General features: G+C 48.4%; 5 protein-coding genes and 1 non-coding gene across 6 annotated transcripts; 4 read left to right on the top strand and 2 right to left on the bottom strand.

Moving 5' to 3' along the window:
• The first annotated feature begins 3,328 nt into the window (after window positions 1-3,328).
• On the top strand, window positions 3,329-3,476 carry LRP88_00149. Its single transcript has one exon. It is a non-coding gene; the product is annotated as a tRNA-Ala (tRNA).
• Window positions 3,477-3,783: 307 nt separating this feature from the next.
• LRP88_00148 (DUF3632 domain-containing protein) lies at window positions 3,784-4,760 on the bottom strand (the record flags this gene model as incomplete). Its single annotated transcript, XM_083236866.1, has 2 exons — window positions 3,784-4,325; window positions 4,376-4,760. 2 exons carry the CDS (start codon window positions 4,758-4,760, stop codon window positions 3,784-3,786), a joined length of 927 nt encoding a protein of 308 aa, XP_083107235.1.
• A 990-nt stretch (window positions 4,761-5,750) lies between these two features.
• Window positions 5,751-6,130, top strand: LRP88_00147 (uncharacterized protein; the record flags this gene model as incomplete). Its single annotated transcript, XM_083236865.1, has 2 exons — window positions 5,751-6,041; window positions 6,110-6,130. The coding sequence occupies 2 exons, from the start codon at window positions 5,751-5,753 to the stop codon at window positions 6,128-6,130; spliced, it is 312 nt and encodes a 103-aa protein (XP_083107234.1).
• Window positions 6,131-11,493: 5,363 nt separating this feature from the next.
• LRP88_00146 (major facilitator superfamily domain-containing protein) lies at window positions 11,494-13,240 on the bottom strand (the record flags this gene model as incomplete). Its single annotated transcript, XM_083236864.1, has 4 exons — window positions 11,494-11,520; window positions 11,572-11,806; window positions 11,860-12,527; window positions 12,578-13,240. 4 exons carry the CDS (start codon window positions 13,238-13,240, stop codon window positions 11,494-11,496), a joined length of 1,593 nt encoding a protein of 530 aa, XP_083107233.1.
• Window positions 13,241-14,038: 798 nt separating this feature from the next.
• Window positions 14,039-15,716, top strand: LRP88_00145 (Alpha/Beta hydrolase protein; the record flags this gene model as incomplete). Its single annotated transcript, XM_083236863.1, has 2 exons — window positions 14,039-14,641; window positions 14,703-15,716. 2 exons carry the CDS (start codon window positions 14,039-14,041, stop codon window positions 15,714-15,716), a joined length of 1,617 nt encoding a protein of 538 aa, XP_083107232.1.
• A 1,606-nt stretch (window positions 15,717-17,322) lies between these two features.
• On the top strand, window positions 17,323-18,265 carry LRP88_00144 (uncharacterized protein; the record flags this gene model as incomplete). The annotated part of the gene is made up of 2 exons (XM_083236862.1): window positions 17,323-18,165; window positions 18,236-18,265. The coding sequence occupies 2 exons, from the start codon at window positions 17,323-17,325 to the stop codon at window positions 18,263-18,265; spliced, it is 873 nt and encodes a 290-aa protein (XP_083107231.1).
• Window positions 18,266-23,831: the final 5,566 nt, after the last annotated feature.

Here is a 23,831-nt window from a genome sequence, read left to right as displayed (position 1 = left end):
GCCTCTGGTCAGTGATTGAAGGTGATATGGGTGTAGTGTGTGCTTGTCTTCCGCAGGCACGGCAACTACTTGGTCGATGGTTCCCCAAGATGCTCGGATCTACTGCCAACGAACATCAGGCTTCATCAGGCAGCCCCCGCCATGTATCGAGGAGCGTGCGAGGCCGGGTTCTCGCCAAGCGGCATCTGGCGTCGACGCTCTGCGGAAGCAGTGGTCACCACAATCCACGTTCGCTAGATGCCGCCAGAGTTTCTGACAGTGTTGTGGAGCTCATCCAGCTTGAGAGTTTGCGCATGGGAATACCTTAATTAGCTTGCGTGACAAACAAGCATGCGTGATATAGGTATTTGTACCTTATAAAGAGAAATTAAAAAAGCTCTTAAAATTTAAGGTAAAGGTCAAAATAGATAAAGTTTTAATATTAGACTTATTATATAGTAACGTACATGATAAGCATGCGCCGCAGGCAAGTATGCGCCGCACTTTTCCCTCCTGCACCTAACTTTTCATTTGATCAATTGATTTCTTAACCACCAAATATGTCAGACTTAAATACTGAGGCTAGAACCCTTCTCGCTCTTTAAGCCCTCCAAAATAACCTAAAACTCAGCGTCCGACGCGCTGCAGCCCTCTATAGAGTCGATGAGCGACGGCTATGTCGCCGTAAGCAAGGCATTCAATCCCGATGCGATTGGATCCCCTAATCGCGCTGACTATCTGATCTTGAAGAATAGATCATTATTCAGTTCATTCTTAACCTAGATTCACGAGGATTCCCCCCTTGACTGCGTGGTATGAAAGAAATAGCTAATTAATTACTTGCCAACTGCGACGCGCTACTAGTTGGCATACATTAGGCTTTAAACTTCGTTAGGCGATACCTAGAGCTTAAGACGTATTTTTTTTAGAAATATAACTATTAGAGAGCTAAGTGCAAAGATCTAGCTATTATCTATAATTAGTTTATGCTTATGGCGAATATAATCGCGAAGTATAGTATTTAATTAGAGGATATCTATAATATTAATAAGACTAGCTTTATAATAGGCATAATTTAGAACGGAATAGTTATTATAGGCATAGATAAGCATAGAAAGCTAAAATCAATATAGCCTAGAAATTAGGAATAGATTATAGTTATTTAAGCGATTAATGCGGAAAGCTAGCTGATTCCGCTGTTTATTATTAGTGCAGGCTAATATTACCTTACTAACTGGTATCGAAAAAGCAACCTCCCGGGCGATTAGGCTATTGCAATGACCTAAAATGGCTAGACTAATAATAAGACTAGTCTCGAGTGGCTCAAGCACTTTGACCGGTGCATAACCAATTAATTAATTAGTTATTATTATCTCTTAATCCTTAATAGCTATAAAAGTCACTACTCTATTAAATTCGAGAGATATTATAAGGAGAATAAAATTATTAGGCTTTATATGCCACCTTATTTATCTTATCTACTTTAGCCACTTAATATTAGGTACTTTAGCGTACTTAAGAATACTTATAGTTAAGAAATAAAGCTTCTAATTAGATACTTTATAACCTATGTTTTAAAGACTGAGTTCTTCTTGGCCTTCTACGCCGCATTTTAGGCTACTATAATAAAAAAAAATATTAAATTAACCTTTAAAGGTGTAACGGGCTGAGCCCGTGGGGGTCTCGGCTTGCACTCTCGACCAAGACCCACATAAGCACCAAGGCCCACATAAGCTCAACAGCTAAAAGGGGGGTTCTTTCCGCTTCTTCTCCTTTACTTTCTTTTCCTTTCTTCCTTAGCTTTAGGATACTCGTTAGAGTCGTTCAGCTAGTTGTCAATATACTCAGCTGGACCGTTACAAAAGGGGCTAGCCTTATTCCTCTTAACCCGGAAAGTATAGTCTTAAAGCTTAACATATAGCTATGGACTCCAATACCGGCTAAGGAGGTGGCTAAACCGTCGACCCCTTAGGTTTTAAAGACCCTAAAGACTATACTTAAGGCTTAATCTTAGTCTGAATACCTCGAGAAATAAGTTATAAGGCATAAAAGTAGCTCCTTAGAGTTAATTCTAGAAGCTATATGGTCTTCTTCTAAGGGAATAAAGATAGTTATGCATAAGGTTGCCTTATTAAAGGCTAGGGTTAAAGACCTTAAATAGGCGAATAAGATATTAAGTTAGCGCTAGAGGGCAAAAAGAACCTAACTATAGAAAAGAGGGGTAATAATAGTAGAGGAAGGAAGGTAAGTAATTAATTAAATAGATATTAATACGTAGGTAGTAGCGGAATTATCGAGAAGTAGTGGTTAAGGAAGGTCGGCGCGACCGGGGGGTTTAGCATTATGGTATCTGCGGTAAGCCCGGTCATAATATAAGAATATATTAGGTAATAATTAAGATATCTAGGGAAGAGTATAGCGAGTAATTTTAATTAATTAAATAGTTTATTATATTTTTATTGCGATTTCTAACTAGAAGGTTAAGAAAAGTAGCTAACTCGCTTGCCTAGCTAACTCGCTTGCCTAGCTAACTCGCTTATTATATATATTATATATTTAATTATTTCTCTATAAAGGGCTTTTTTAAAAAGTCTAAAAAAACTATTATAAGGTTTCTTAAAAGATTAGGTTTATAAAAATGCTTTTTTTTAGGTTTCTAGCTATTTTATAGAAAAAGTTAAGAGGTCATAAGTATTTAAGAAAATATAATACAAGATTAAGGTACAAAACTGGTTTCTAGAGAGCCAGGGGGCTTGCCACATATACGTGCGCCTTTCAAAACTGGTAAAGGCTCTCAAGCTGCCTCTGAGATCATTGAAAGTCACCTGGGGGGTGGTGCAACCTTCATGGACCACATCCAATGGCAGCAAGTTCAACGGCGCAGCACATGGGACAAAGACGAGCGCTGGTTTACAACCTAACAACTTCAGACGCGGATGAAGAAACGATATTTGATACGGAAAAATATCAGTGTATCGGAATCAATTGTAATTGTATTGGAAATAAACTAACCCAAGACAAGGACTCATACTTGAGAGAGTTGAGTTTCAGCTTTAACCATATTTCAACGAGGACTGCTTGACCCAAGGTCGGCGGAAATTTTTGTTGACTATGAAGTGGTCACACCAATATAGGCAGATCTAGTCCCAGGTTGTTGATCACTTTGAGCTGATCTGACGCACATATTGAATGAAATCTCAACTCAAACTGCTTTGGTGCGACATGACTTTGCTTTTCTTTTCGAGCAATGCAAATGGGCTCCTTAAAATAAGCGCGAGCACAAAATTTTAGCGCGCGCTAAGCCCCAATCGGGTTATGTGCTTGAAAAGTTGTGCCCGCTGCCAACAGCGGCCTGATGGTCTAGTGGTAGTAAGTCAACTGTTCTCGCTTCACGAGACTCATAATTAACAAGTTTCCAGGGATTTGCGTTTCGGGACAACTCCCTGCTCTTTCAAAGAGAATATGCAAGGTCCCGGGTTCAATCCCCGGTTAGGCCCCTTTTTTGTATTATTTTTATAGGATTTTTTTAAGGATTTTATCGTCTTATTACTTCATGCTCTTAAGTAAGAGATATCCCCTTTCGTGATAGCAGCTGCCATATTTCTCTTTAGAGGTTTTTTAGTAATTAAAAAGATATATATTATAATTATTTTTACTTAATTATTTTAGCAAGGGTAGAGTTGCTCTTGCCCATTTCCTATCCCAGTATATACTATCTTACACAAACACGCTGCCACGCACTGCAATATAAGACCCGTGTTACTATGTATAATGAGCTGGCTGTAGTCGTATATGAAGTGTCATTTATGAGCCCTCGTTGTGCTTGTCCTCGTCCATTCCTATGTCTTGGCGCTTCGCCAATGTCTCAGCGGTTTCCATGGCAGCATACGCATCTCCAGCTTCTTTTCGAAGGTGTGTATCCAAAGCTTCGGTATCTCGGAAAACAGCAAGCCTGTCCTTCCATAATTGCCACCTTAGAGGACACAGACCGTCTGTTCCCTTGTATCTGCGCCGTAACCTCAGCCCCCCTTTCTTCGGAAGCATCCATAACGGCCCGCCTCCACCCCCGCGAATCTCCTCATCTCGTCCGTAAAAGACATGAGCTGCGTGGATCATCCAGGCCGCGGCAGCCTTAATCTCATGTTTGTCGACTGCGGCCGGGTCCTCGTTTATCACATCTGGAGCACCCCAGACAAACGTCATGGTGCCTTCTAGCCCGTTGACCATGGCCCAGAGAAAGTACATCTCGGTGGAAAGATTCAGTAGTAATGTAACTCTTGCCGCAAAGGCGTTGAGATTGAGTTTCCGCTGCTTTCGGTATTCTTCGCCCGAAGCAGGTAGATCGGCTTACAGACAACACTGTTAGCTACGTTGTTTGTGGATGAGCAGAACTTACAGTCACCAAAGGTATCGTAAAAATGTGCAGCCACAGTCTCCCTTAGGTTCTCCCAGAGAGGGCCAGCATGATCAGCAGTTTCGCCCCATCCCGCTTTGAATGTCACTGTCCTGGGAGGTAACTCGTCAAGCGCCTGAACAACTGCTGCCAAAAGGTCCTGGTCTTGACTATCATAGGGAATTTGGCGAGCTAGCGGATGAAACAATTCCCAGAAAAGTGCAAGAAAAATTGCCGGGTCCGATTCTTCGGTGCAAAGAGAGTCCAAGGCCTTGGCGGCTTGGACGGGTGTCGACTTAGTGGCGAGCACTGAATTGAGAATGTCGACTACGTCGTCAGCAAAGTCTGGTGCGTTTTCGACCTCAACCTTGAGTTGGATGGACGACATTGTGTCTCACTCGTCAATTCCTGCGAAATGATTATAAAATTAGGATCAAAATTGAGAGAGGTCGGTGCTTTGTAAATGATAGAATGCTGCTCGAAGGATCTGGCGAATGAGTAATACTGAAGTTGATTATGCATTTAACGGAAACTACTATTCTCTCTACTTAGGTAGGCCACCGGGTCCCATCTTGGTAGGCTGTGCGAGCAGGTGTGGCTATGCATTCAGGTTGTGTTTTGGCCTCAAGCTCGAGGGCACTCAAAGGCGCTAATCAGATGCCCTGTGCCTTTGAGATTCGTTGATGGTATTGATTGGCTATTTCTCAATAAGAAAAAGGTGCGTTAATATTGTCGTTGTCAAAATCTAACCTTAGAGAGCGTTGTTGACTTCATCTAAGTGATCATGCCGTTTCCTCTGGGACTCCAAGAAGTGTTCAGGTTCTTTGTTACCATCGTATTGAAGTGCCGGGGTGCACTTGATGAAAATCTCATTTACTCTTCTTCCAGAGACACCGGCACCCCAACCAAGAAAAAAATCGGATACTGTAGGGAGGCAACGAGAACTTTGCTAAGCTATAGGGGCGTGATTTAGAGTAAAATAAATAAATAAAAATATTAAATAAATAAATTATACTCTAAAGTCTATATATAATCTTAGATTTATAATCATAAACCTTTTATGTTATGATTCTGTAAATTAAAAAGGTAGAGCACTTGCGAACTGTGACATTTTCTTCTTAGACCACTAGACCGGACCCCAATCGGTGAGCATGGCCAGTATGGGGGTGACTGGTACTCAGCCACGTCAGCCTGCATGAAATATGCCAAGGGCGTCAAGAAGTGAGGCTTCAGGCTGACTGATGGCAGCAGGCTGGACTGCAGGTCGTGGTTTGCCCCGCCCAGGCGTTTTGCACAGCCCGCTATGCCTTTCTTCTCATTCTCACACTTGAATTCCACTCTTTACCACTCGATCCTTCAACCTCTTTTGCGCCTCAAGATGGATCCCGTTTCCCTCGCATTCGGCGTCGTCTCCCTGGCGATGCAGCTGGTGCAAACGACGACCGCGATCAAGAAGCTGATTGCCGATTACAAGTCTGCCGCCAAAGACCTCGCAGTCCTCTCGGACAAGCTCGACGACATTGAGGCAGTCTGCCACTCGCTCGAAGTTGTCCTAGCCAACTTTGACGAAATCCAAAACCCATGGGAGGCCACGCTTTTGAGCAAGTTGTACAAAGCTATCAGCGACTGCCGTGATAAAGTGTCTCTTGCGTACGATGCTGTTCACAAAGTCACGGCCCGTCACAAGAATGGGCGCGCCTCTTTTGCCACAGTTGGCAGCTTATTTCTGAAACACAGAGCCGAGATCCGGCAGTGTAATGATGATCTGGATCGATCTCTGTCTTCACTTCAACTACACATGACTACTAATATCTTGTGAGTATCTGTCATAAACAAAGAGCCAGGGCTAATCCAGCGACTTCGTAGGGCTGCAAATATGAGGCCTTCGGTCCTGCCTAGCAAAGGCCATGCATTAATACCTGCTTCTCCCGTGGTAGAGGGCCGATCGGAAGAAACAGTCTCTGTTACGCATCGGAACCGCATATTCTCATCATACAAAGGCAACTCAGATACTCACGTGACGCGGTGGCGATGGGGCTGGAGCACACTCGGTTACCTTCAAACGAAGCAAACCCTCAAGACAACTCCTGGACTTAGCGAGACCGACTCTCCGAGAACCGAACAAGATCTATCCTTCTTGGCAGCTCTTCCGATGCTGAAGATATACGTCAAACTATCGGTTCGGCGAGGGTCACTCTCTCCCTTGTCCTTTTCCCTCCACTTCCCACACGTTATCGACTTAACCCCCGGGTCGAGTGAGATTGGTGATCGACTACCCGATGCCCTTCTCTATGATGACGTGGAAGTGGTGAGAGATTACTTCTGCAAAGGCTTACTCACCTCATTCTCAACTGTGACATGGAGCAGTTGGAAGAATGCCGACGATGAGACGACTTTCTACGGGGTAGGATAAACTAAGCCTACACGTGTCTAGGTAATGCAACTGATGGTCTAACAGTATGCTATTTTGTACAATGCCAATGATGTCTGTCGATTTCTAGTTGAACAGCTACCAGATTCGCTCCGAAGGTTCGTCGGGGTTTTATGCAGTACCGGTTATCAGGCTGACAAGTATAGAACTTCGAGTCACATATCGCCGGCACCTCCACTCGTTTCTGCTGGTGTTTATTATGGACTGAAGCAGCTAGCGCTTGACTATGTTGATTTGAGAGGCGATTCGCTCACCCCCGGCGAGTTTTCAACCATGCTCATTGCCATCTCCTCGCCAGCCCGCGATGTCAAGACTTACGTTGATTATTGCAAACAACGCCTTCCAGACAGGTGGAAGCCCTTCAATTTATGCCTTTACTCATATCTTGTGAGTACGTTTGAACTATGGTACAATTTGCAGCGGTATGACATTATGGACGACTGGACTCCCATCCTTGCTGATGTGTTGTCGAACGGTGTCGACATCCATACGACTACCTGGCTGGATGAACGACAATTGAAAGAACTTGAAGGGCTCAGTGCCGTTCACAGAATACTTGCCTCGGCAGATTCGCCTCAAATGGCCATGGAACGCTGCCGCCAATGGCTAGACTTGTTGGAGCGAGTTGGTGTTGACATCGAGCAGTATCTTGATGTCGAAATTGAGCACTGTATTGCGACGTGGGGCCAAAAGGGCACAGATATGGGTACCGGATTCCGCAAGATATTTGCTATCCAGGAGTTCGGAGGTAGGCGTGTACCATGCTGGACTCCAGAGATCGATGACATATGCCCGATACGAGAGCTGCTATTGGAGTTTCCTCATTTCCAAAAGGCAGAGATTTATAGAGTTCAGCTGGAATGTTCGAATGAATTGGAGATGCACAGAGCCTGGAAAGACCCTGCGGCTCGGAAAAGTCCGGATGGCTCATCATCCTGGCCCTTCTGTCCTACCCTAGCCCGGACCATCATGGACGGCTTGAGCGGGCCCTGGCAATCAGATTTGATAAAACAGCAGATTGCTAGCCTCGACTGGGCTTGTTATCTCATGGAAAGTCGATTTGAACGGAGGCAAATGCGGAAGTTGCGAAAGACTGGGCAGAGGTGTCCTAATCGCATGCCTGGAGCTTGGGTTAATGGATGGTAAGGTGGGCTATGGTTAGGCAGATTGAGCTGGTTTTAGGAATAGTTGCACATATCTGCATCCAAGTCCCATATCAGAAACGTTGTATCACCATTTCTGCCAAACTTCTCGTATTCCCTGACCAAGCGAGAAGCTCCGTGCTGATGGTCTCTCCTGTAATTTCATGCCCGTCTGTGATTGGTGGACCGTGACGCGGTCCATGACGAAACAAAACTTTCGCCATTGGCGAGTTCTCATCCAAAACCTCACAAATCTCACCATACGACGCCATTTCGCATCGATATGAGCCCCTAATATGCCGTCCAGTTGGCTCAAGATATGGCGCCAAAGCGAGGTCCTTCAAGGGACCCCGAGGGACCCCCCTCAGTCGAAGAATCTGGCCTGATTCCGCTCCTGCTAGACATCCAAAAATGCCGTATTCCCCAGCAAAAAATGATCTGGATCGTCGAAAATCTCGAATGCCTGGGTCTTAGGCAATCGAAGAAACGAAAACTTGGCTCTTTGAAACAGAAAGAGTCCGCCGACGCCGACGAAGAACCCTTTTGGTTCCGACAAGAGATCGACGCCTTCAACGACAGCAATTTTGTGGCGTTGTCTTATACCTGGGAAGCATCAGAAACCGAAGTGCAAAATCCAAAAGAGGAGGGCCACCTTATCGAAACGAGGGACAGAAAGAATGCGTACCGCTCCAGCGTGCGTAACTCTGTACTAGAACGCATCATGAGATACATGCAACGGCATCAGGTTCCGTTGCTGTGGATCGATCGGCACAGCATTCCTCAAAAGGTCTGCCAGCAGCCGACGTGTAAGCATGAAGCATGCAACAAGAAGCAGCACGCATTGGATGCAATGGACCGAGTTTACTCCCTGAGCGACCATCCCGTTGCTCTCCTTGGGCGGCCGATTGAGAAAGAGAGTGAGATGGCAACTCTCGCTGCCATACTCAAAGGCGAACTGGTGGAATGCGTGGATGGAGAGTTCCGGCTGAAAGAGACAACGGCGTTCGAAAAAGCTCAGGAGGCTCTGCAGCTACTCTACGAAATAACCACAGACAAGTGGTGGTCGCGAGCGTGGACGTTCCAGGAGAATTACCGTGCCGGGTTGAAAATGACACTCCTGATTCATCACAGCCCAGACCTGGAGAAGCCAAAACGAATATTCCGTCACTCAGGAAAGGCGCTGTTCAATCTTATCCCTGGAGAATTGAGTGTTCAGTCGGTCAGGTTTTCTGAGAATGCGACCAAGTTCTGTATCGCTTTTAAAAAACTCGCCAAGAAGACGAAGGAGGACGAAGAGAAGATCCAACACATATTGAGAACTGCTGGAAAGTATACATTGCTACTTCAAAAGTCGACCTCAATGTCCGGCATCATCGTCTCAGATGTCCTCGCCAGAGGAGTCACGGAGCCCTGGGATCTTCTGGCCATCATCGCCAACTGTTGTCAATATGCAACACGTCTCAAAAGCACCATGTTACAGGAAAAGAGCAAAAAAGGCGTTACTCTCAGTCTCTCGATTATAGCACTGCGACTATTAAACGGAGAGATTTTGAGGAATGACTCAGCTATTCCTGCGAGTCCTATTGATTGCATTCACGATCTCTTCTTTGATGGCTTCCGGGCACCTCAAGGTGAAAGAAGTCTCACCTTCAACAAGGGCTGCCGTTTTGTCCATGTGCAACTCACAACTGACGGCATTAAAACGACCGGCCACTTGTGGAAACTAGAAGAGCCGCTCAAAGCGCCGAGGTCGTCGCCGCGATTATCGCAAGAGAGCCAGAAAGGACAACAGCAACTACCGGATTACCACCGAACACGTCTACTACAGCTCATGGAGCTTTTGAAAGCAAATAAACGCAAGAGTTTCACGGCTCTGATCAATGATTTAAAGGCGTTCCTCGACGAGGACGCCATGATTGAGGATGAAGGCTCGTTCAGCCTCAGATATCGCAGGATGATGGCCAAGGAGCTAGTGAGAGCCATGGATGCGGATGAAGGGTTATCACTCGGCTGCCTTTGCGACAGTAGTGGGAATACCACTGTCCATCGTGGAATTTTTATAGCCGGGCCAAAATCAGGCACTTTGGATAACCAGTCCGTCACACACGTCTTTACCTCGCTTTGGTCTGAAACAAACGAGAGCGACGAGTACTACGGCAATGACCTCGATCATCATGTTTCCCTTGGAGTTGAAACGGGAGATTTAAGCATCGACGGACCGTGTCATTTGTATACGAAGAAATGGGTTCTTGGTCTATGTTTCTTCGAAGGCGTTGCGGCATACGATGTCGTCTTCCCGTGGCCGTCAGGGTTGCTGGAACAGAGCGTCAAAAGCGATGCAGAAGGGGTAATGGAAATTTTATCATAACCTCCGGATCAAGGTAGGCGTCAGGCATGTAATTAGTTTTATAAAAAAAAAGGCGAATTAATAGATAATTATAGAATTTAATTCCATGATAACAGAGCACGGTAGAGCAGAGCGAATAAGTAAAAGTGGCCTCGGCTTAATCTTTTATTTAGTCCAAATCTACCTTAGCTAAGCATTATATCGCAATCACACCATACAGCTGCAATTTCATACTCAAGTTCTTGGGGGACTCGTTGTGTGTCGCAATAACCCAAGCTTCGGCGATCCTCCGGACCTGAAAGTTCGTCCCGTAAATCTGTATCAGAGCGCTTTCTAGTTTTTGCTCGTCAAATATGCGATCTCTTTCAATCGTGTGGGAGATTCTGGATCTGGTGAATGGCGTTGTTTTTTGTTGTGATGACAGTGATTTAGTGGTATATCTATACAGACGCCTCGATCGATGTGCTGGTGTGGCTCGATTATTGGTTGGCCATTTACATCAACATGCTTGACGAGGAGCTTATTTGTAGATAAAAGATAAAGCGTCCTGAATTCAGAGATATCCTGTCAGTAGGTTGGCAGTGCATCCTGAAGCCGTGGCTGACTGTCGCCCAGCCAGTGAAAGGGTGGCGCAAGCTTCCAGTGAAACGAGGACAAGGCCGCTCAACCGCTGCACATGCTTGTGCATTTCTCAGTGTTGTTATGTACTCTAAGCCAGCAGCTGATTCACGGACCTGGGGAGTGACAGTTAGATCGTCAAGGCTGAGCCGCGCGTCTCCCAGCAGAAAACAACGAATCTACTGTTGGTTTGCCTTAAGGAGGGTGGGGCGAGGAGTCACCGAGTGTCGGCTTCACAAGTTTTGCCGAAGAAGCGAGTATCAGGGGTTAGGGGGAAGCTTGGACTGTTAGGAGGAAATGGCTGCTGGGGCTTGGTCTCCAGAACTATCCTGGAAATACCTTCCCTCACTGCTGACCTGGTGAGAGCCCGATACGGCTACTCGGTGCGACAATGTTTGCCTGGGTACTAGGATGAGAGCGTCGAGTGTGTTAAGAATCCGCGGCAGAACACATCCAGTAGATAGGTGGTATTGACTGAAACATCACAGCAAAGGTTCAGGCCATGGTATCGCGTTTCATTACGTCTAGGTTCTAATCATAGATTCACTATTATAAAGCCATTAATCATCCAAGCATCTCCGTCTTACAAGACGTATCGGAAGTGAGGGTTCTGAAGCACTGGTTAGTACAAGCGTGATGCACAGTTGCGTAGAGCTCTTACCTCAAAGTCAGTGATATCAGCTCCCTCGGTAGCCGCGGCGTCGGTATCAACTTCTCCGATTGCGGCCATGGCGGCATCACGTCGCTTGTTGCGGCTGATCAACAGAAGTCGGAGAGTAATGGCAACCAGGACTTGGCCAACGGAGCAGCCAAGAATAGTGATGCAGCCAGTCTGATAGTTGGGTGCCTCCCTGCCCAAGAAGGCGTGAGGACCGATGATGTTACCGGCGCAGTAACTAAGGAAGAGTTAGCTACGAACTTCCATTTCATGGGGTAGTGAGAGACTTACGCGATGAAGACCATGGCAGAGGCAGTGATACGCTTGGTGTAGCCACCGAGGTTGGTAGCAGGCATCTGCATCGCGAGCACAAGCGACGTAACGAAGGCACCGACAATGTAGTAGCTAAAGAGAACGCCGACCTTATGACTACGATCAAGCTTCCACATGAGGCAGACGCCAACCACAGTTGGCAGCAGGTAGATCATCATGATGATGGTTCGCCAGTTCTTGATGCGAGAAGCAAGGTATGTGCCCGAGAGGATGTAGAACACCTGGAAAGCTCCCTGAGGGATACCAAGCGCAACAGTCTGGAGAGGATCGTGTACAACACCCTTGATGATGAGCTTTCCGAAGTTGGCGATTCCACCGTTGATAACCTCGTTAAGAAGCATAAACAGGAACAGAAGCCAGACCTGGGGATCGATAAAGGCCTCACGGACTTGGTACCACTTGATGGTCTGGTTGAGAATTCCGGTTCGGGCAAGACGACCGCGGCCGATGAGGAGAGCGCGCTCTTCGAGGGTGAATCGCTTGGCTGTGAGGATGCTGTCGGGGAGGAAGAAGAGGAGGATGAGACCCCAGACGACCGTCATGCCACCGCAGACGAGGAAGACCGCCTTCCAGATGGGGAAGCCGGTGTTGATCTGTCCGATGCCGAAGGTGAGAATACCGCCGACCTATGTATCTTGTTAAAACTGTCCATTTGGAAGCTGCAGATCTGTCTTACCATGGAGCCAACACCGTTACAGCAGTAAAAGATACCAGCTCGGAATGGTTGCTGCTCACGGGTATACCACATGGAAACAATCATCATGAAACATGTGGTAATGGGCGCCTCAAAAACACCAAGGAAGAATCGGCAAGCCGCAAGACCACCAAAGTTGTGTCCAGCAGCCGTCAGCATGAGAACGCTGCCCCAGGCCAAAACGCAGCCGGAAATGACCTTGCCCATGCGCGTCTTTTGCGCGAGGAACAGCCACGGATACTCTGCCACCATGTAGGCAAAGTAAAAAATACTTGCGAACCAACTGTACTGATCTGACGAGATGCCGGTGTCAGTGAAGAGATCGAACACGGCAGAGTAGGCCATCGTGGTCTTGTCGATGTACTGCATCATGTAGGTTCCCATGAGCAACGGAAGGAGCACCATGTCGACCTTGCGGATCAACCGCTTGTTGAGATCCGCGTCGCTCATGAGCTCCTCAATGTACTCATTGGTAAAGTTGTGCTCGCGAAGAAAAGTCTCGGTGGCATCGAGCTCAACCACCTCGCCAGGTGTGATGGACTCGAGCTTGCTCATGGCGATGTTCTCCTCGGCCTCGGCGGCCTTGGCGGAGCGCTTCTCGTCAGGCAATTGAGCGCCGGTAGTTTTGGCGTCTTGTGGCGACATTGCAACGAAATTGGAGAAAAGGGGGAAAGGTGAGAAACCCTGTAGTATTGACTGTTTGAGCCCTTCTCGCCTTGTCGCTGAATAGAGTTCAGTAACGAGTCAAGGTTGAAACTTGAGAGGGATGGAGGAGCATGGAAGATTCTGTGGGTCGACGTCCTTCTATTTATCCCATTTCAATGGCAATGGAGGGAACAGAATCTGGGGTACATGACACGAACAAGCTGGGACCAGACGCGTATCTGGTTAGCATCTCCATGGCTATCTCCAAGCGTTTCCCCCCGTTATCAAGCCGCTCCACTCTGAGCCCAATCGAGCCATGGTTATCTGCGATTACTGCGCGGGGTCTGGGTCTAGCGAGTCGCCTCCGGTCCTCGGAGTCCAGATCTAGGATCCGGGCTCCGTCCTCAAGAGCCGTCGAGATATAGACGGGTCGGTTTTGCGGGGTATAAGAAGGATCAGGGCGGCTTTATCGCGCGGAACCTGATTGTCGGGATCTAATAGTGTCCTCTGCTATCTCCGTCGGCCCATAGTCTCTTGATAAGTGAGCTGTTCAGGCCTACCGGCATCGTTATCCGCAGGGTCCATACATCCCGAACCCCAGATTTCCACGGAGCGCAGTTTGGACTCCGATCTACGGGCTCCACCTTTACTCCGAATCACGGTGCTTTCGCCTCTGGTTTCGTCAGTCTTTTGGGTTCTCGGCTTGTATTTAACGCAGCCAGCGTGACGGCTGTCTTTGCCCCTGCTTATCTCGTTTCGAACTTGGAAATCAAATCATCCACCGAAAGATCCGATACCATGGGAAGCCAGATTGAACCAACCGTCACCCTCCCTCAGGGTAAGATTATCGGCGTCCAGCTGCAGGACGCGCTTCCGCAGCCAGTTGACGGCTGGTTGGGCGTCCCCTATGCCTTGCCACCCACCGGCGATCGACGCTTTCGGCTGCCGGCCAAGATTCCTCCCTCCTCTGACACTGTCATTCACGCTTCCAAGTATGGTCCTGCAGGTCCCGGCAAGCCACTCTTGGCGGGAAGTGCCCCCCTTGAGTACAGCGAAGACTGCTTGACTGCGAACATCTTCCGCCAGTCATCAGGTTCGCATGCCAAGCTCCCCGTTGCGCTATATATCCACGGTGGAGCGTTCAATAGAGGCACTGCATCAATGCACAAGACTGCATCAATGGTAGCCAATGCTCCTGAGCCATTTATCGCCGTTAGCTTCAACTATCGTATCGGAGCCCTTGGATTTTTGCCGTCTAGCCTCAGTGCCAAGGAAGGCGTGCTTAATCTTGGGCTCCGAGACCAGATTCTCATGATGGAGTGGGTTCAAGAGAATATTGCAGCCTTTGGTGGCGACCCGGATAATGTTACCTTGTTTGGTCTTTCAGCTGGAGCCCACTCTGTAAGTTGTGTCCCATTTCTGCACATGTGCTGTATCAATCGTGTTAATATGTGATTAATAGATTGGTCATCATTTGATGCACTACAAGGAAGGTGTTGCGCCTCTCTTCCACAAGGCCATTCTCGAGTCTGGAGCCCCCACCTCTCGAGCAGTCAGACCATACGACGCACCTATTCACGAAGCCCAATTCAAGGACTTCCTTCAGCAAGTTGGTGTGCCCGAAGACTTGCCTGAGGACGAGATCTTCCCCTACCTGCGGAAGCAACCCGAGAACGTCATTACCACCGCTCAAACGGCCACCTTCGATAAATACAACCCTTCCCTTCGTTGGGCCTTCCAGCCAGTTATCGATGGCGACATCATCGCCCGACCGCCCCTGGAGACGTGGAAGCAGGGCAAGTGGCACAAGGTGCCCATCATGACCGGCTTCACCACCAACGAGGGCTCTCTCTACGTGGACAAGAAGATGTCCACTGGATCTGAGTTCCGACACTTCTTCGAGGAGTTGCTGCCTCTTCTCTCTAAGGAAGATATTAACACCATCGACAACCTTTACCCTGATCCGGCCACCTCTGATGAGTACAAGGAGACACGAGAGGGCATGGGCGCTCAGTATAAGCGTATCGAGGCTGCATACGCACATTATGCTTACGTGGCACCTGTCCGCCAGACGGCAGAGCTAGCTTCTCCCTCAGCCCCTGTATACCTTTATCACTGGGCCCTGGTGTCCTCTGTTAACAACGGTGCTCAGCACGGCGACAACATGAGGTATGAGGTCTGTGATCCAAATGTCGTGAAGATCTCTCCAGCGCAGAAGGAGGTGGCAGGCACCACAAACGCCTACGTCACGAGCTTCATCACCAAGGGTGACCCCAATGCCGTCGGTGGTGAATATGCCGGCCGACCAAAGTGGGAGCCATATGACGGCAAGGCACCCAAGGTACTTCAGTTTGGCCCTGGAAATGAGGAACTGATTGGAGGCGGTGTTGGTAGCCCTGCTGCGTTTGTGGATGATGTCTGGGGACGAAAGCAGTCCGAGTTTTGGTGGAGCAAGGTGGACATCTCGCAACAATGAGAAGGGATTCCGCTACCTGAGAATGATGAAATGTAAAATTGTAGCTGTACCTACAGCATGATAGACGGTTAACAAGAGTTATAACTTCAATATCACCTTTAAAGAGCAATCCCCTTGGGAGTCTTCACCCTTAAAGTTCAGGCAAAACAAGGCCAACATGGCCATCGTATCCCGTATTGGACCACTACGAGTTTCACACTGAATTGATGAGCTGACGCCGGTTCTCCCCGGGTCTCAGCCCGAGACATCCCGACCAATAAGAAGGGGCCTGAAATTGATCAACACCAAGAGAATAAGCGCTATGCCTAAAGCGGCTGCCTCCACGAGCTCTAGGGTGGGGACGGATACGTGATACGAATGCAATGAGCTTCTTCTGAAGGACTCATATAAGGACAGTAACATTCAACTGAGGGCTTTGTGATGTTCTTCATTCTTTTTATCTTCTATAAACCTCTGGTTGTTGCTTACATCTACGTCTCTTCAACATCTCCTCATCTTAATATCCGGCGGTCTCTTGATCTCCATCATTCCACCATGTCATTACCACTTGCACCATTGCGTAATCGATTTTTGCGCACCAACAACATGCAAGTAGGATTTTCGAGACTCTCGATTTCTCCACGACAACTATCGACAACAAGAAACATGCGGGCTGCCCAAAAAGAACAGAGGGCGAGCAAACAACCCCAGCCACATCAGCCACAAGACTCAGGCAATCCTTCATACCCTGCCTTCAGTCTCGACGCCTTGGGTCTCAGCAAGAATATGAAGGTGGTTGTCCTTGTACTCATCAGCATTTTCGGAACGATTGAAACGTGGTTTTACTGCCAAGCCATTTGGCGGTGGTGGAAGGGTCGGCAAGAGTCGCAGCAGGCTTGAGCCAACGCTCTGCAAGAGAATATCCGATAACTCCTCTTTGTTCACCCCACTCCCTGTACTATGTGTTGGGATACCAGATAGAATGGCCTTTGACTACGTTGGAAATTGAGAGAAAGAATCGAGGGGCAGGGTGTTATTGGACGAGGCCATAGCTAGCTTGAAGCCTCAAAGACATCGCCACACGGGCAAACTTTACATACAATGTACCTAATACAAACACTCATTGGTCGATCATATAGTATTTCCTTGTGCCTTTAAGAAAAGGGTTCATGTTGGCCCTTGTTTATCGAAATTACTTAACAGCGCGCAAGAGGATTTCTCCAAGATCGAGGGTCCAGGATCGAGAATTTGCCAGAAAGGAGTGAGAGGGGACTTATGGCAATGTCCCATTTTCTTTGCAATAATAAACTGACAAACGAAAAACGGTTTCTCTACTTGCTGTCGTGTGGTTACGTACCCGTTGATGGAGCCCTTCACTGCATTTAAAGCGCCGTGAGAGGAGTGATATTAAATTAAAAGAACTCTAGACATGTTAACTCTTACAGTAATATTCCCTCCATTAAACTAGCTCTACTCCAAAGAAAAAATCAGTTTATTTCTTGCCCCTTGCTAATTTTCTCTTCCCACAACCGGATTTCGTTAAGCTGAAAACTATCGACCTATCTTTCGCTGCATCACAGCCACCCCCTTTAATTACACAAGCACACCCTCATACCTCTTCACAAACATGCGTCTCATCAACGCAAGCACCCTCGAGCTCGAAGAGTTCAATGAAACCAACCGGCCGCCCTACGCGATTCTCTCTCATTCTTGGGGAGACGAAGAGCTCACATTCCAGGACATGCAAGGCGATACAGGACGACATTATTGGAAAGCCGGTTACCGTAAAATTGTCGGAACATGCGAAGTGGCCTTGGATTTCGGCATAGAGTACGCCTGGGTCGACACCTGCTGCATAGACAAGACAAGCAGCGCCGAACTGTCCGAGGCCATCAACTCCATGTTCAGGTGGTATGAGGATGCCGAGATATGCTACGCTTATCTATCTGATATTTATGATCCACCTTATGCAGAGGTTGCTGTCGTTCAAAGCCGCTGGTTTACTAGGGGCTGGACGCTACAGGAGCTCATCGCGACTCGACACCTCGTCTTTTATGCGACCAACTGGAAATACATCAATTCTCGAAGCAAACTCAGCAAGGCCATCTCAAGTGCCACTAGGATTGATGAGAGGCTTCTCCAGGATAATCGCGCCAAGGCTGGTTCGATACTAAGAAGCTCAAGCATAGCCCAGCGAATGAGTTGGGCGTCCAGACGGCAAACAACTCGTACAGAAGACCTCGCCTACTGTCTGTTGGGAATATTTGACATCAATATGCCTCTCCTCTACGGGGAAGGTACCAAGGCTTTTACCCGGCTCCAAGAACAGATCATCCAGCACACAGATGATCAGTCAATATTCGCATGGGGTCTTCACAACGACATTAAAACCTTGTCCGGACCCGACACGAGCACCAGTGTCCTCGCTCCTTCACCGGCAGCTTTTGTTGCATCAGGAGACATCGTTCAAGTCGACACCGGGGAGGTGTCTACACCCTTCTCATTGACCAACCGTGGAATTCGAATTGACCTCCGCGTAGGGTGGATTCGTGGCCGTCGGTACGGCATAATCCCCTGTCGACGAAACAAAGCAACGGATCTTCTGATGATCCAGCTTCAGGAACTGCAGGGCAATCGGTTCTTCAGAGTCTCCGACGCGCCAGTCACGTGGAGGAACTGTCTGGCATGGAAGCGGACACCCAAGATTCCCGTTTATCTGATGACAGTCCCTCCCCCTGAAAAACATCGGATCCCGCCTGGCTCCTTTCTTGTCGAGCTCCCCCGCGGCAAGATCGCAGTGCACAGAGTCTCTGAAGGATACACCTGGTCTCCAGTGACAGGCCTGATCACCATGAACGAGCTCGAACCTCGGTTTGGGAGAGAAACCAAGCTGCGTCTGGTCTTAAAGCCAATAATCAACAGGGGTCTTTCATGCTCAGAATCATTAACTGTCTCCATTTGGATCTGTTGGCCATCCAAGTACTTCAAAGAATGCGAGTGGGTAACTTACGATGTGAAGTACTCCAGTCACAAAGAACAGCTCCGAATGCGCAGTCAATCTGTTGGGCCATTTTTCGCGAAAGTCGAGAAACAAGTTGTGTTTGGCCAGCGGGTTATTGTCATTGAAGTATTCTCATGGGAGAGTGAGAATAAAATGCTTAACCAGTTGCAATGGGCCCGAATGTGCCTCGGAAGGGTTCTGGACAGATGTCTCTTCGGCGTCCTTGGTGTTCGAGGGTCCTGGTTCATCATTTTATCACCCCAATTGATCCAGGGCCCCGTCGGGTTCAAACCAGCTCTGAAACTCGCCCTAACTCTCGTCATAATGTCCGGACAGGATTTGCAGCTTGAGCCGAGGTTGTTAGATGTCATCGGAACTCTTTTCACGTCTAAGATTTGCGGTGCATGCTATCTCCTCTATATTTCGCTCGATTCCCCTTATATCTACGATCTCATTGCACCGATTGTTTGTTGCGTTGTCGCATGGATCTGCTTGTCTATCTGGACTGTCCGACTCTTCCTCGGCACATACTTGATTCTCACACTGGGCTTACTGTGTCATCGGTCATGGTGCGATCACGCGGTGTACTACCGGTAGTACATTGAAACTTTACAAGTATTTAAACAGCAAGAAAGGTCTGAAACAATCTAGAACTTCGTGACTCTTTGATATGCGAATCCCTGGGGTGGCCGCTCTTGGACAGAATTCACGTGCCATGAAGCTGAACATATTACGGTTAGGGCAGAATGGCTATTCTAAGTTAGGGCAATGGACTCAGTCAACCCGGAGAAGAGTGTCATCAAAGAACTATCACTTGACGAGTCGACACACTCCGGCGGTGGAAGTTCTGGTGGATCATAAGTGTGCCACTGCTGTTGTCCGAAGGCCGTCGAGTGTCGGAAGAGGTCAGTTGTTGAACACCATACACTAAGGATCAACAAGCTTAAGATAACGAACCAGAATTCAGATAACCTTGTTACAGAATATCTGATCACCTCAAGCTGCACTGTTCCTCCCGCGGGATCCTAGAAATGCAAACCATGGCCTTGGCTGCCAATGGCCAGACCCAACTGCCGTTCCTCCTTCAACTGCATAAGCCATGTCTGTGGCTACCGACCCGTTGGGTCTTTGCTCGGACCCGTCTTGTCCTCCTAAATTGTCCTGCTGTACAGCTATAGGCTGCTCACGCGTTTCACGACCCTCCACTGGCCTCTGGCGTCTTCGTCGCGTCCCAACTCCTTGACCTTCCGTGAGGGTCTTGATGAGGTTACTGCGGAACCTCTTATTCCTATCGTCACTTGGCCCTTTGTACATGGAACTCCTCAAGAGTATCCTGAATTCGCCCGACTCATCCCTTTGCAAGAGGATCCTGGCAATCGCCGCAGTTGTTTTTCATCCAGTCACCTTGAAGGAATTAAGGAACCTCGACTTTGAACTGCAAGACGTCAATGAGGGGCTTTTGGAAGAACTCATCTCGACCTGCGGCTCCTTTTTGACTCTCCAGGAAAGGACAATATGCTTTGTACACCTTTCAGCCAAGGAGTTCTTGCTGTCAGATGCGTCTCGTCTCATCATGCCTTTAGGGCTTGCCGATCAACATTCCCGTGTCTTCTTTGCGTCAATAAAATGCCTCGACAACATGCTCCGCGAGGATATCTACAGCCTCCGGAACCCGGGAGTACGTATTGATGAGGTCCCACGTCTTGATCCCGACCCCTTGCTTGCAGTTCGATATTCTTGCATCAACTGGGCTGGCCATCTAGAGTGTGTCGGCGTAGAGTCGCCTTTGCATCAAGATCCTTGGCATAGTCGTGGTGCCTTATATAGCTTTCTCAAGGCACACCTCTTGCATTGGTTTGAGGCTTTGAGCCTGTTGTATGCCATTTTAGAATCCCTCGCAGCCTTGTAAAATCTGCTAGAGTCTAGTGTAAGTTGTTGTCGCCGTTTTTATTCGAGAAGAAACCCTCTAACTTAGAAACAGTCAATCTTGAAGTCAGCAGTGTTGCCTCTGATTGATGATGCATACAGATTTCTTCTTCACCACAAGGAGACGATAACCCATTTCCCATTACAGGTCTATGCTTCGGTGCTCGTGTTCAGTCCTGATCAGATCATGGTCAAGCAACTCTTCGATCACCAAACCTCCACTTGGATCGCATCCTTGCCGAGAATTAGAGGAAACTGGAATCCCCAATCAGTCGAGGTTCACGATAGCCGGCTGCTCTCAATTACACACCCAGCGAGTTGCCTCCGGCTCACGCGATGGTACAATCACCATGTGGGATACCGACGCAGATGTTTGCGTGGGAAATATCAGGAACCATGGCACCAGGGTGAACTTGGTTGCTTTCTCTACAGGTGGCCAACGTTTCGCATCGGCCTCCTCGGATGGCCTGATCAAGATTTGGGACACCGACACCTGTGAGTGCCGAATGGGGCTCTTTGGAAATGCCGGCCCAGCAAACCAGGTTGTGTTTTCGGCCGATGGGACACTTATCGCCGCAGCCTTCTCAACTGGACTGGTTAAGATCTGGCGCGGCAGCGGCACTAACGTGCAGGTCCTCGACGGGCATTGCGGGTCAACAGAATCAGTTGCGTTCTCGACTGATGGCCAGATACTCGCATCAGGCTCGATTGAGGGACGTATTCTCCTCTGGGACGTGGCTACGAGCCAGATCATGCAGGACCTCGAAGCTCATGGCCACTCGGCGGTCTCGATGTCCTTCTCAGGAGATGGCCAGCAACTCGCATCAAGTTTCATCAACGGGACGCTTAGGGTATGGGCCACTGCCACGGGTTCTCAACTCCAAGTGGTTGAAGTCGGAAGGGCAATGTGTCTCCTTTCGTTTGACCCGAAGGCCAGGCACTGTCTCTCTACGGACATAGGTCGTCTCGAGATATCTCCCTCAGGGGAGGCCAGCTTTCCAGGCTACAGCCTCAGTGCTGACAATTGTTGGATTTTGAAAGATGGGAAGCGTGTACTCTTGATACCTTCGAAGTACTGCTCGGACTTACCAAGCAGATCGGTGGTGAGAGGACCAATGGTTGGCCTTGTCAGTGACTCTGGTGATATTCTAACGATGCGGTTCGCATGAGGCGGGGTTGGTAGTGCCAGACAATCTTAGATACCAGCAGGTAGTCTTCCGATTCAATCGTACGTGGTTCCTAGATTTTGACGCAATGCACGTGATACAGTGGCGATGATGTATCAAAGGATTCATGGTGCGATGTATGACTCTTTTCTTTGCCCATGTCAACGGGTCGGAGTTGAACTCCCGAAGATCACGACAGATCCACACTGAAGCCCGTCACTTTCAACAAACTAGGTAGTCTAGTAAGCGACCCAATCGCTCACACAATGCTGGAGACATATCGCAAAGAGTCACAAAAGATGGGATGTTTCTCGCTTCGAAGCTCGACGGAGGACCTGCATATGCAAGATGCCGATGATGCCGACAATGTTTTGCCGGCCTCAGTACCTACACCGGACCTCGTTGGATCTCACGACAAGGGACGTGAGAAAAGGGCCGTTGAGAGATAACATTGCGGATTGGTTGATTGATTGAGTAATTAGATTGTCGAGATCCGTTCAACTACCCTACATGCTGCCACAAATGAGGTGGATTCGGACCTTTTATGAGTCGGTGTGAAATACTCCGAGATGGAATTTTGTTTACCCGAGAGCTGGCCGAGAGAATTGGCGAAAATGAGTGGATGGAGAAGAATTGGAGTCGCCAAGTTGGAATTGAATTATGGGAACTCGTATCGCTTTATTTGTTCCGAGTAAGAAGCCGATTGGGAATGCGGAACCCATTTTTGATAGCATATGCTTTTGATTGAGTCCTGTTTATTTGAATCTCCACCTATCTCACCTTACCCTCGCTCTTCGGTATCCTCGGAGATATTGCCCCTCAACTCTGCACGGAGATGCTTGCCCTGCCAAGACGATTTTACCTTTCGCGACTCATGCCAAGGGAAAATATCGGAAGTTGTTCACTCCGTCTCTCCCGGCGGGGGAGTGAATTACATTCCCCCTCGTTTCCCCAACTCTTTACCCCCACAAGATCATCCCCCCCATTCTCCAACAGACGGGACTGGGATGGCCTGGCCAAGCTGGACGGACATGAACGGCCGGCAGCCTCGTTTTCTAGACGTCGAACCTCGTTCTTGGGCTTCCGCTGGGACGCATGACACGCTGCACATGGTTCGAGGGGGGCGTTTCATGTGGGTGAGGTTGCTAACCGCCGAAATGGCGAGATGCAGACAGGGCCTGCAGAAGCACGTGGTTTCTGGATATATACAGTAACTCTGATCATACAGCACCTTATCAAGAACCACTTGTTAGACATAAGCTGGACAAAGACCGCCTTTCACCGCCTTGACCATGTCCGCAACGGTACACTCCGCTCTCCCATCCCGTCAACCGTCCTCTCCGTCCTCCAATGAAAGCTTGAGTATTCCCCCTGAGAAAATACATGCCCTGGTTGGTCGTTACCCAGGTGCTACGGCACGCCCTTCACCAACAAGCGATGGAGCCAACACCTATTCCCGGGATCCACATGGACTCTGTTTAAATGTGTCAAAACAACCTATTTTTTCGTAATCGAAATATCTACCGTCTCCGACCTCTTGCTTTTCGCCTCTAGAGTTTGAGCGGCTTTGGATAAGCTTGGACCTGGCATGGCCTTGTCCTGGACGCCTTTCCCGCAGATGCATCAAGATCAAACTCCGAGATTTCAACGACTTGCGATATCGCAGTGACTATGACTACAACTTTCTACGTCTCATGTAGAAGAGCAAACTCGACGATCAACTCCATTCAGAGCAAACAACCCCGTCCATGCCATCCTTCCCCAACTCCTTGTCCCAGCGACTCTGGGGTCGAGATTGAGAGCCCTTTTGACCCGCAGCCCCATTAATCTCCTCATCTCACAGAGGAGATTTTCGGGGAAAGATCGCTGAGGGGTGACGTAAAAAGGATGCATCTCAGACGACCCAGCGTCCATCACAGCGCCGCTAACGGAACAGAACACTCGCCTTCCTCGCAAGGATACGGAGGGTCAACGTTACCGTCAGCGTTTTCCATGACCTGATGGTTTTTGTATATTTGCTAACTTTTACGTGAGAGAAGCTGT

The sequence above is a fragment of the Fusarium phalaenopsidis genome (assembly GCF_050370095.1).
Source record: "Fusarium phalaenopsidis strain FUZ10S chromosome Unknown contig_32274, whole genome shotgun sequence".
Lineage (NCBI taxonomy): Eukaryota > Fungi > Ascomycota > Sordariomycetes > Hypocreales > Nectriaceae > Fusarium > Fusarium phalaenopsidis.
Note: the sequence above shows the minus strand (reverse complement) of the source record. Positions and strands in the feature narration are given on the sequence as shown.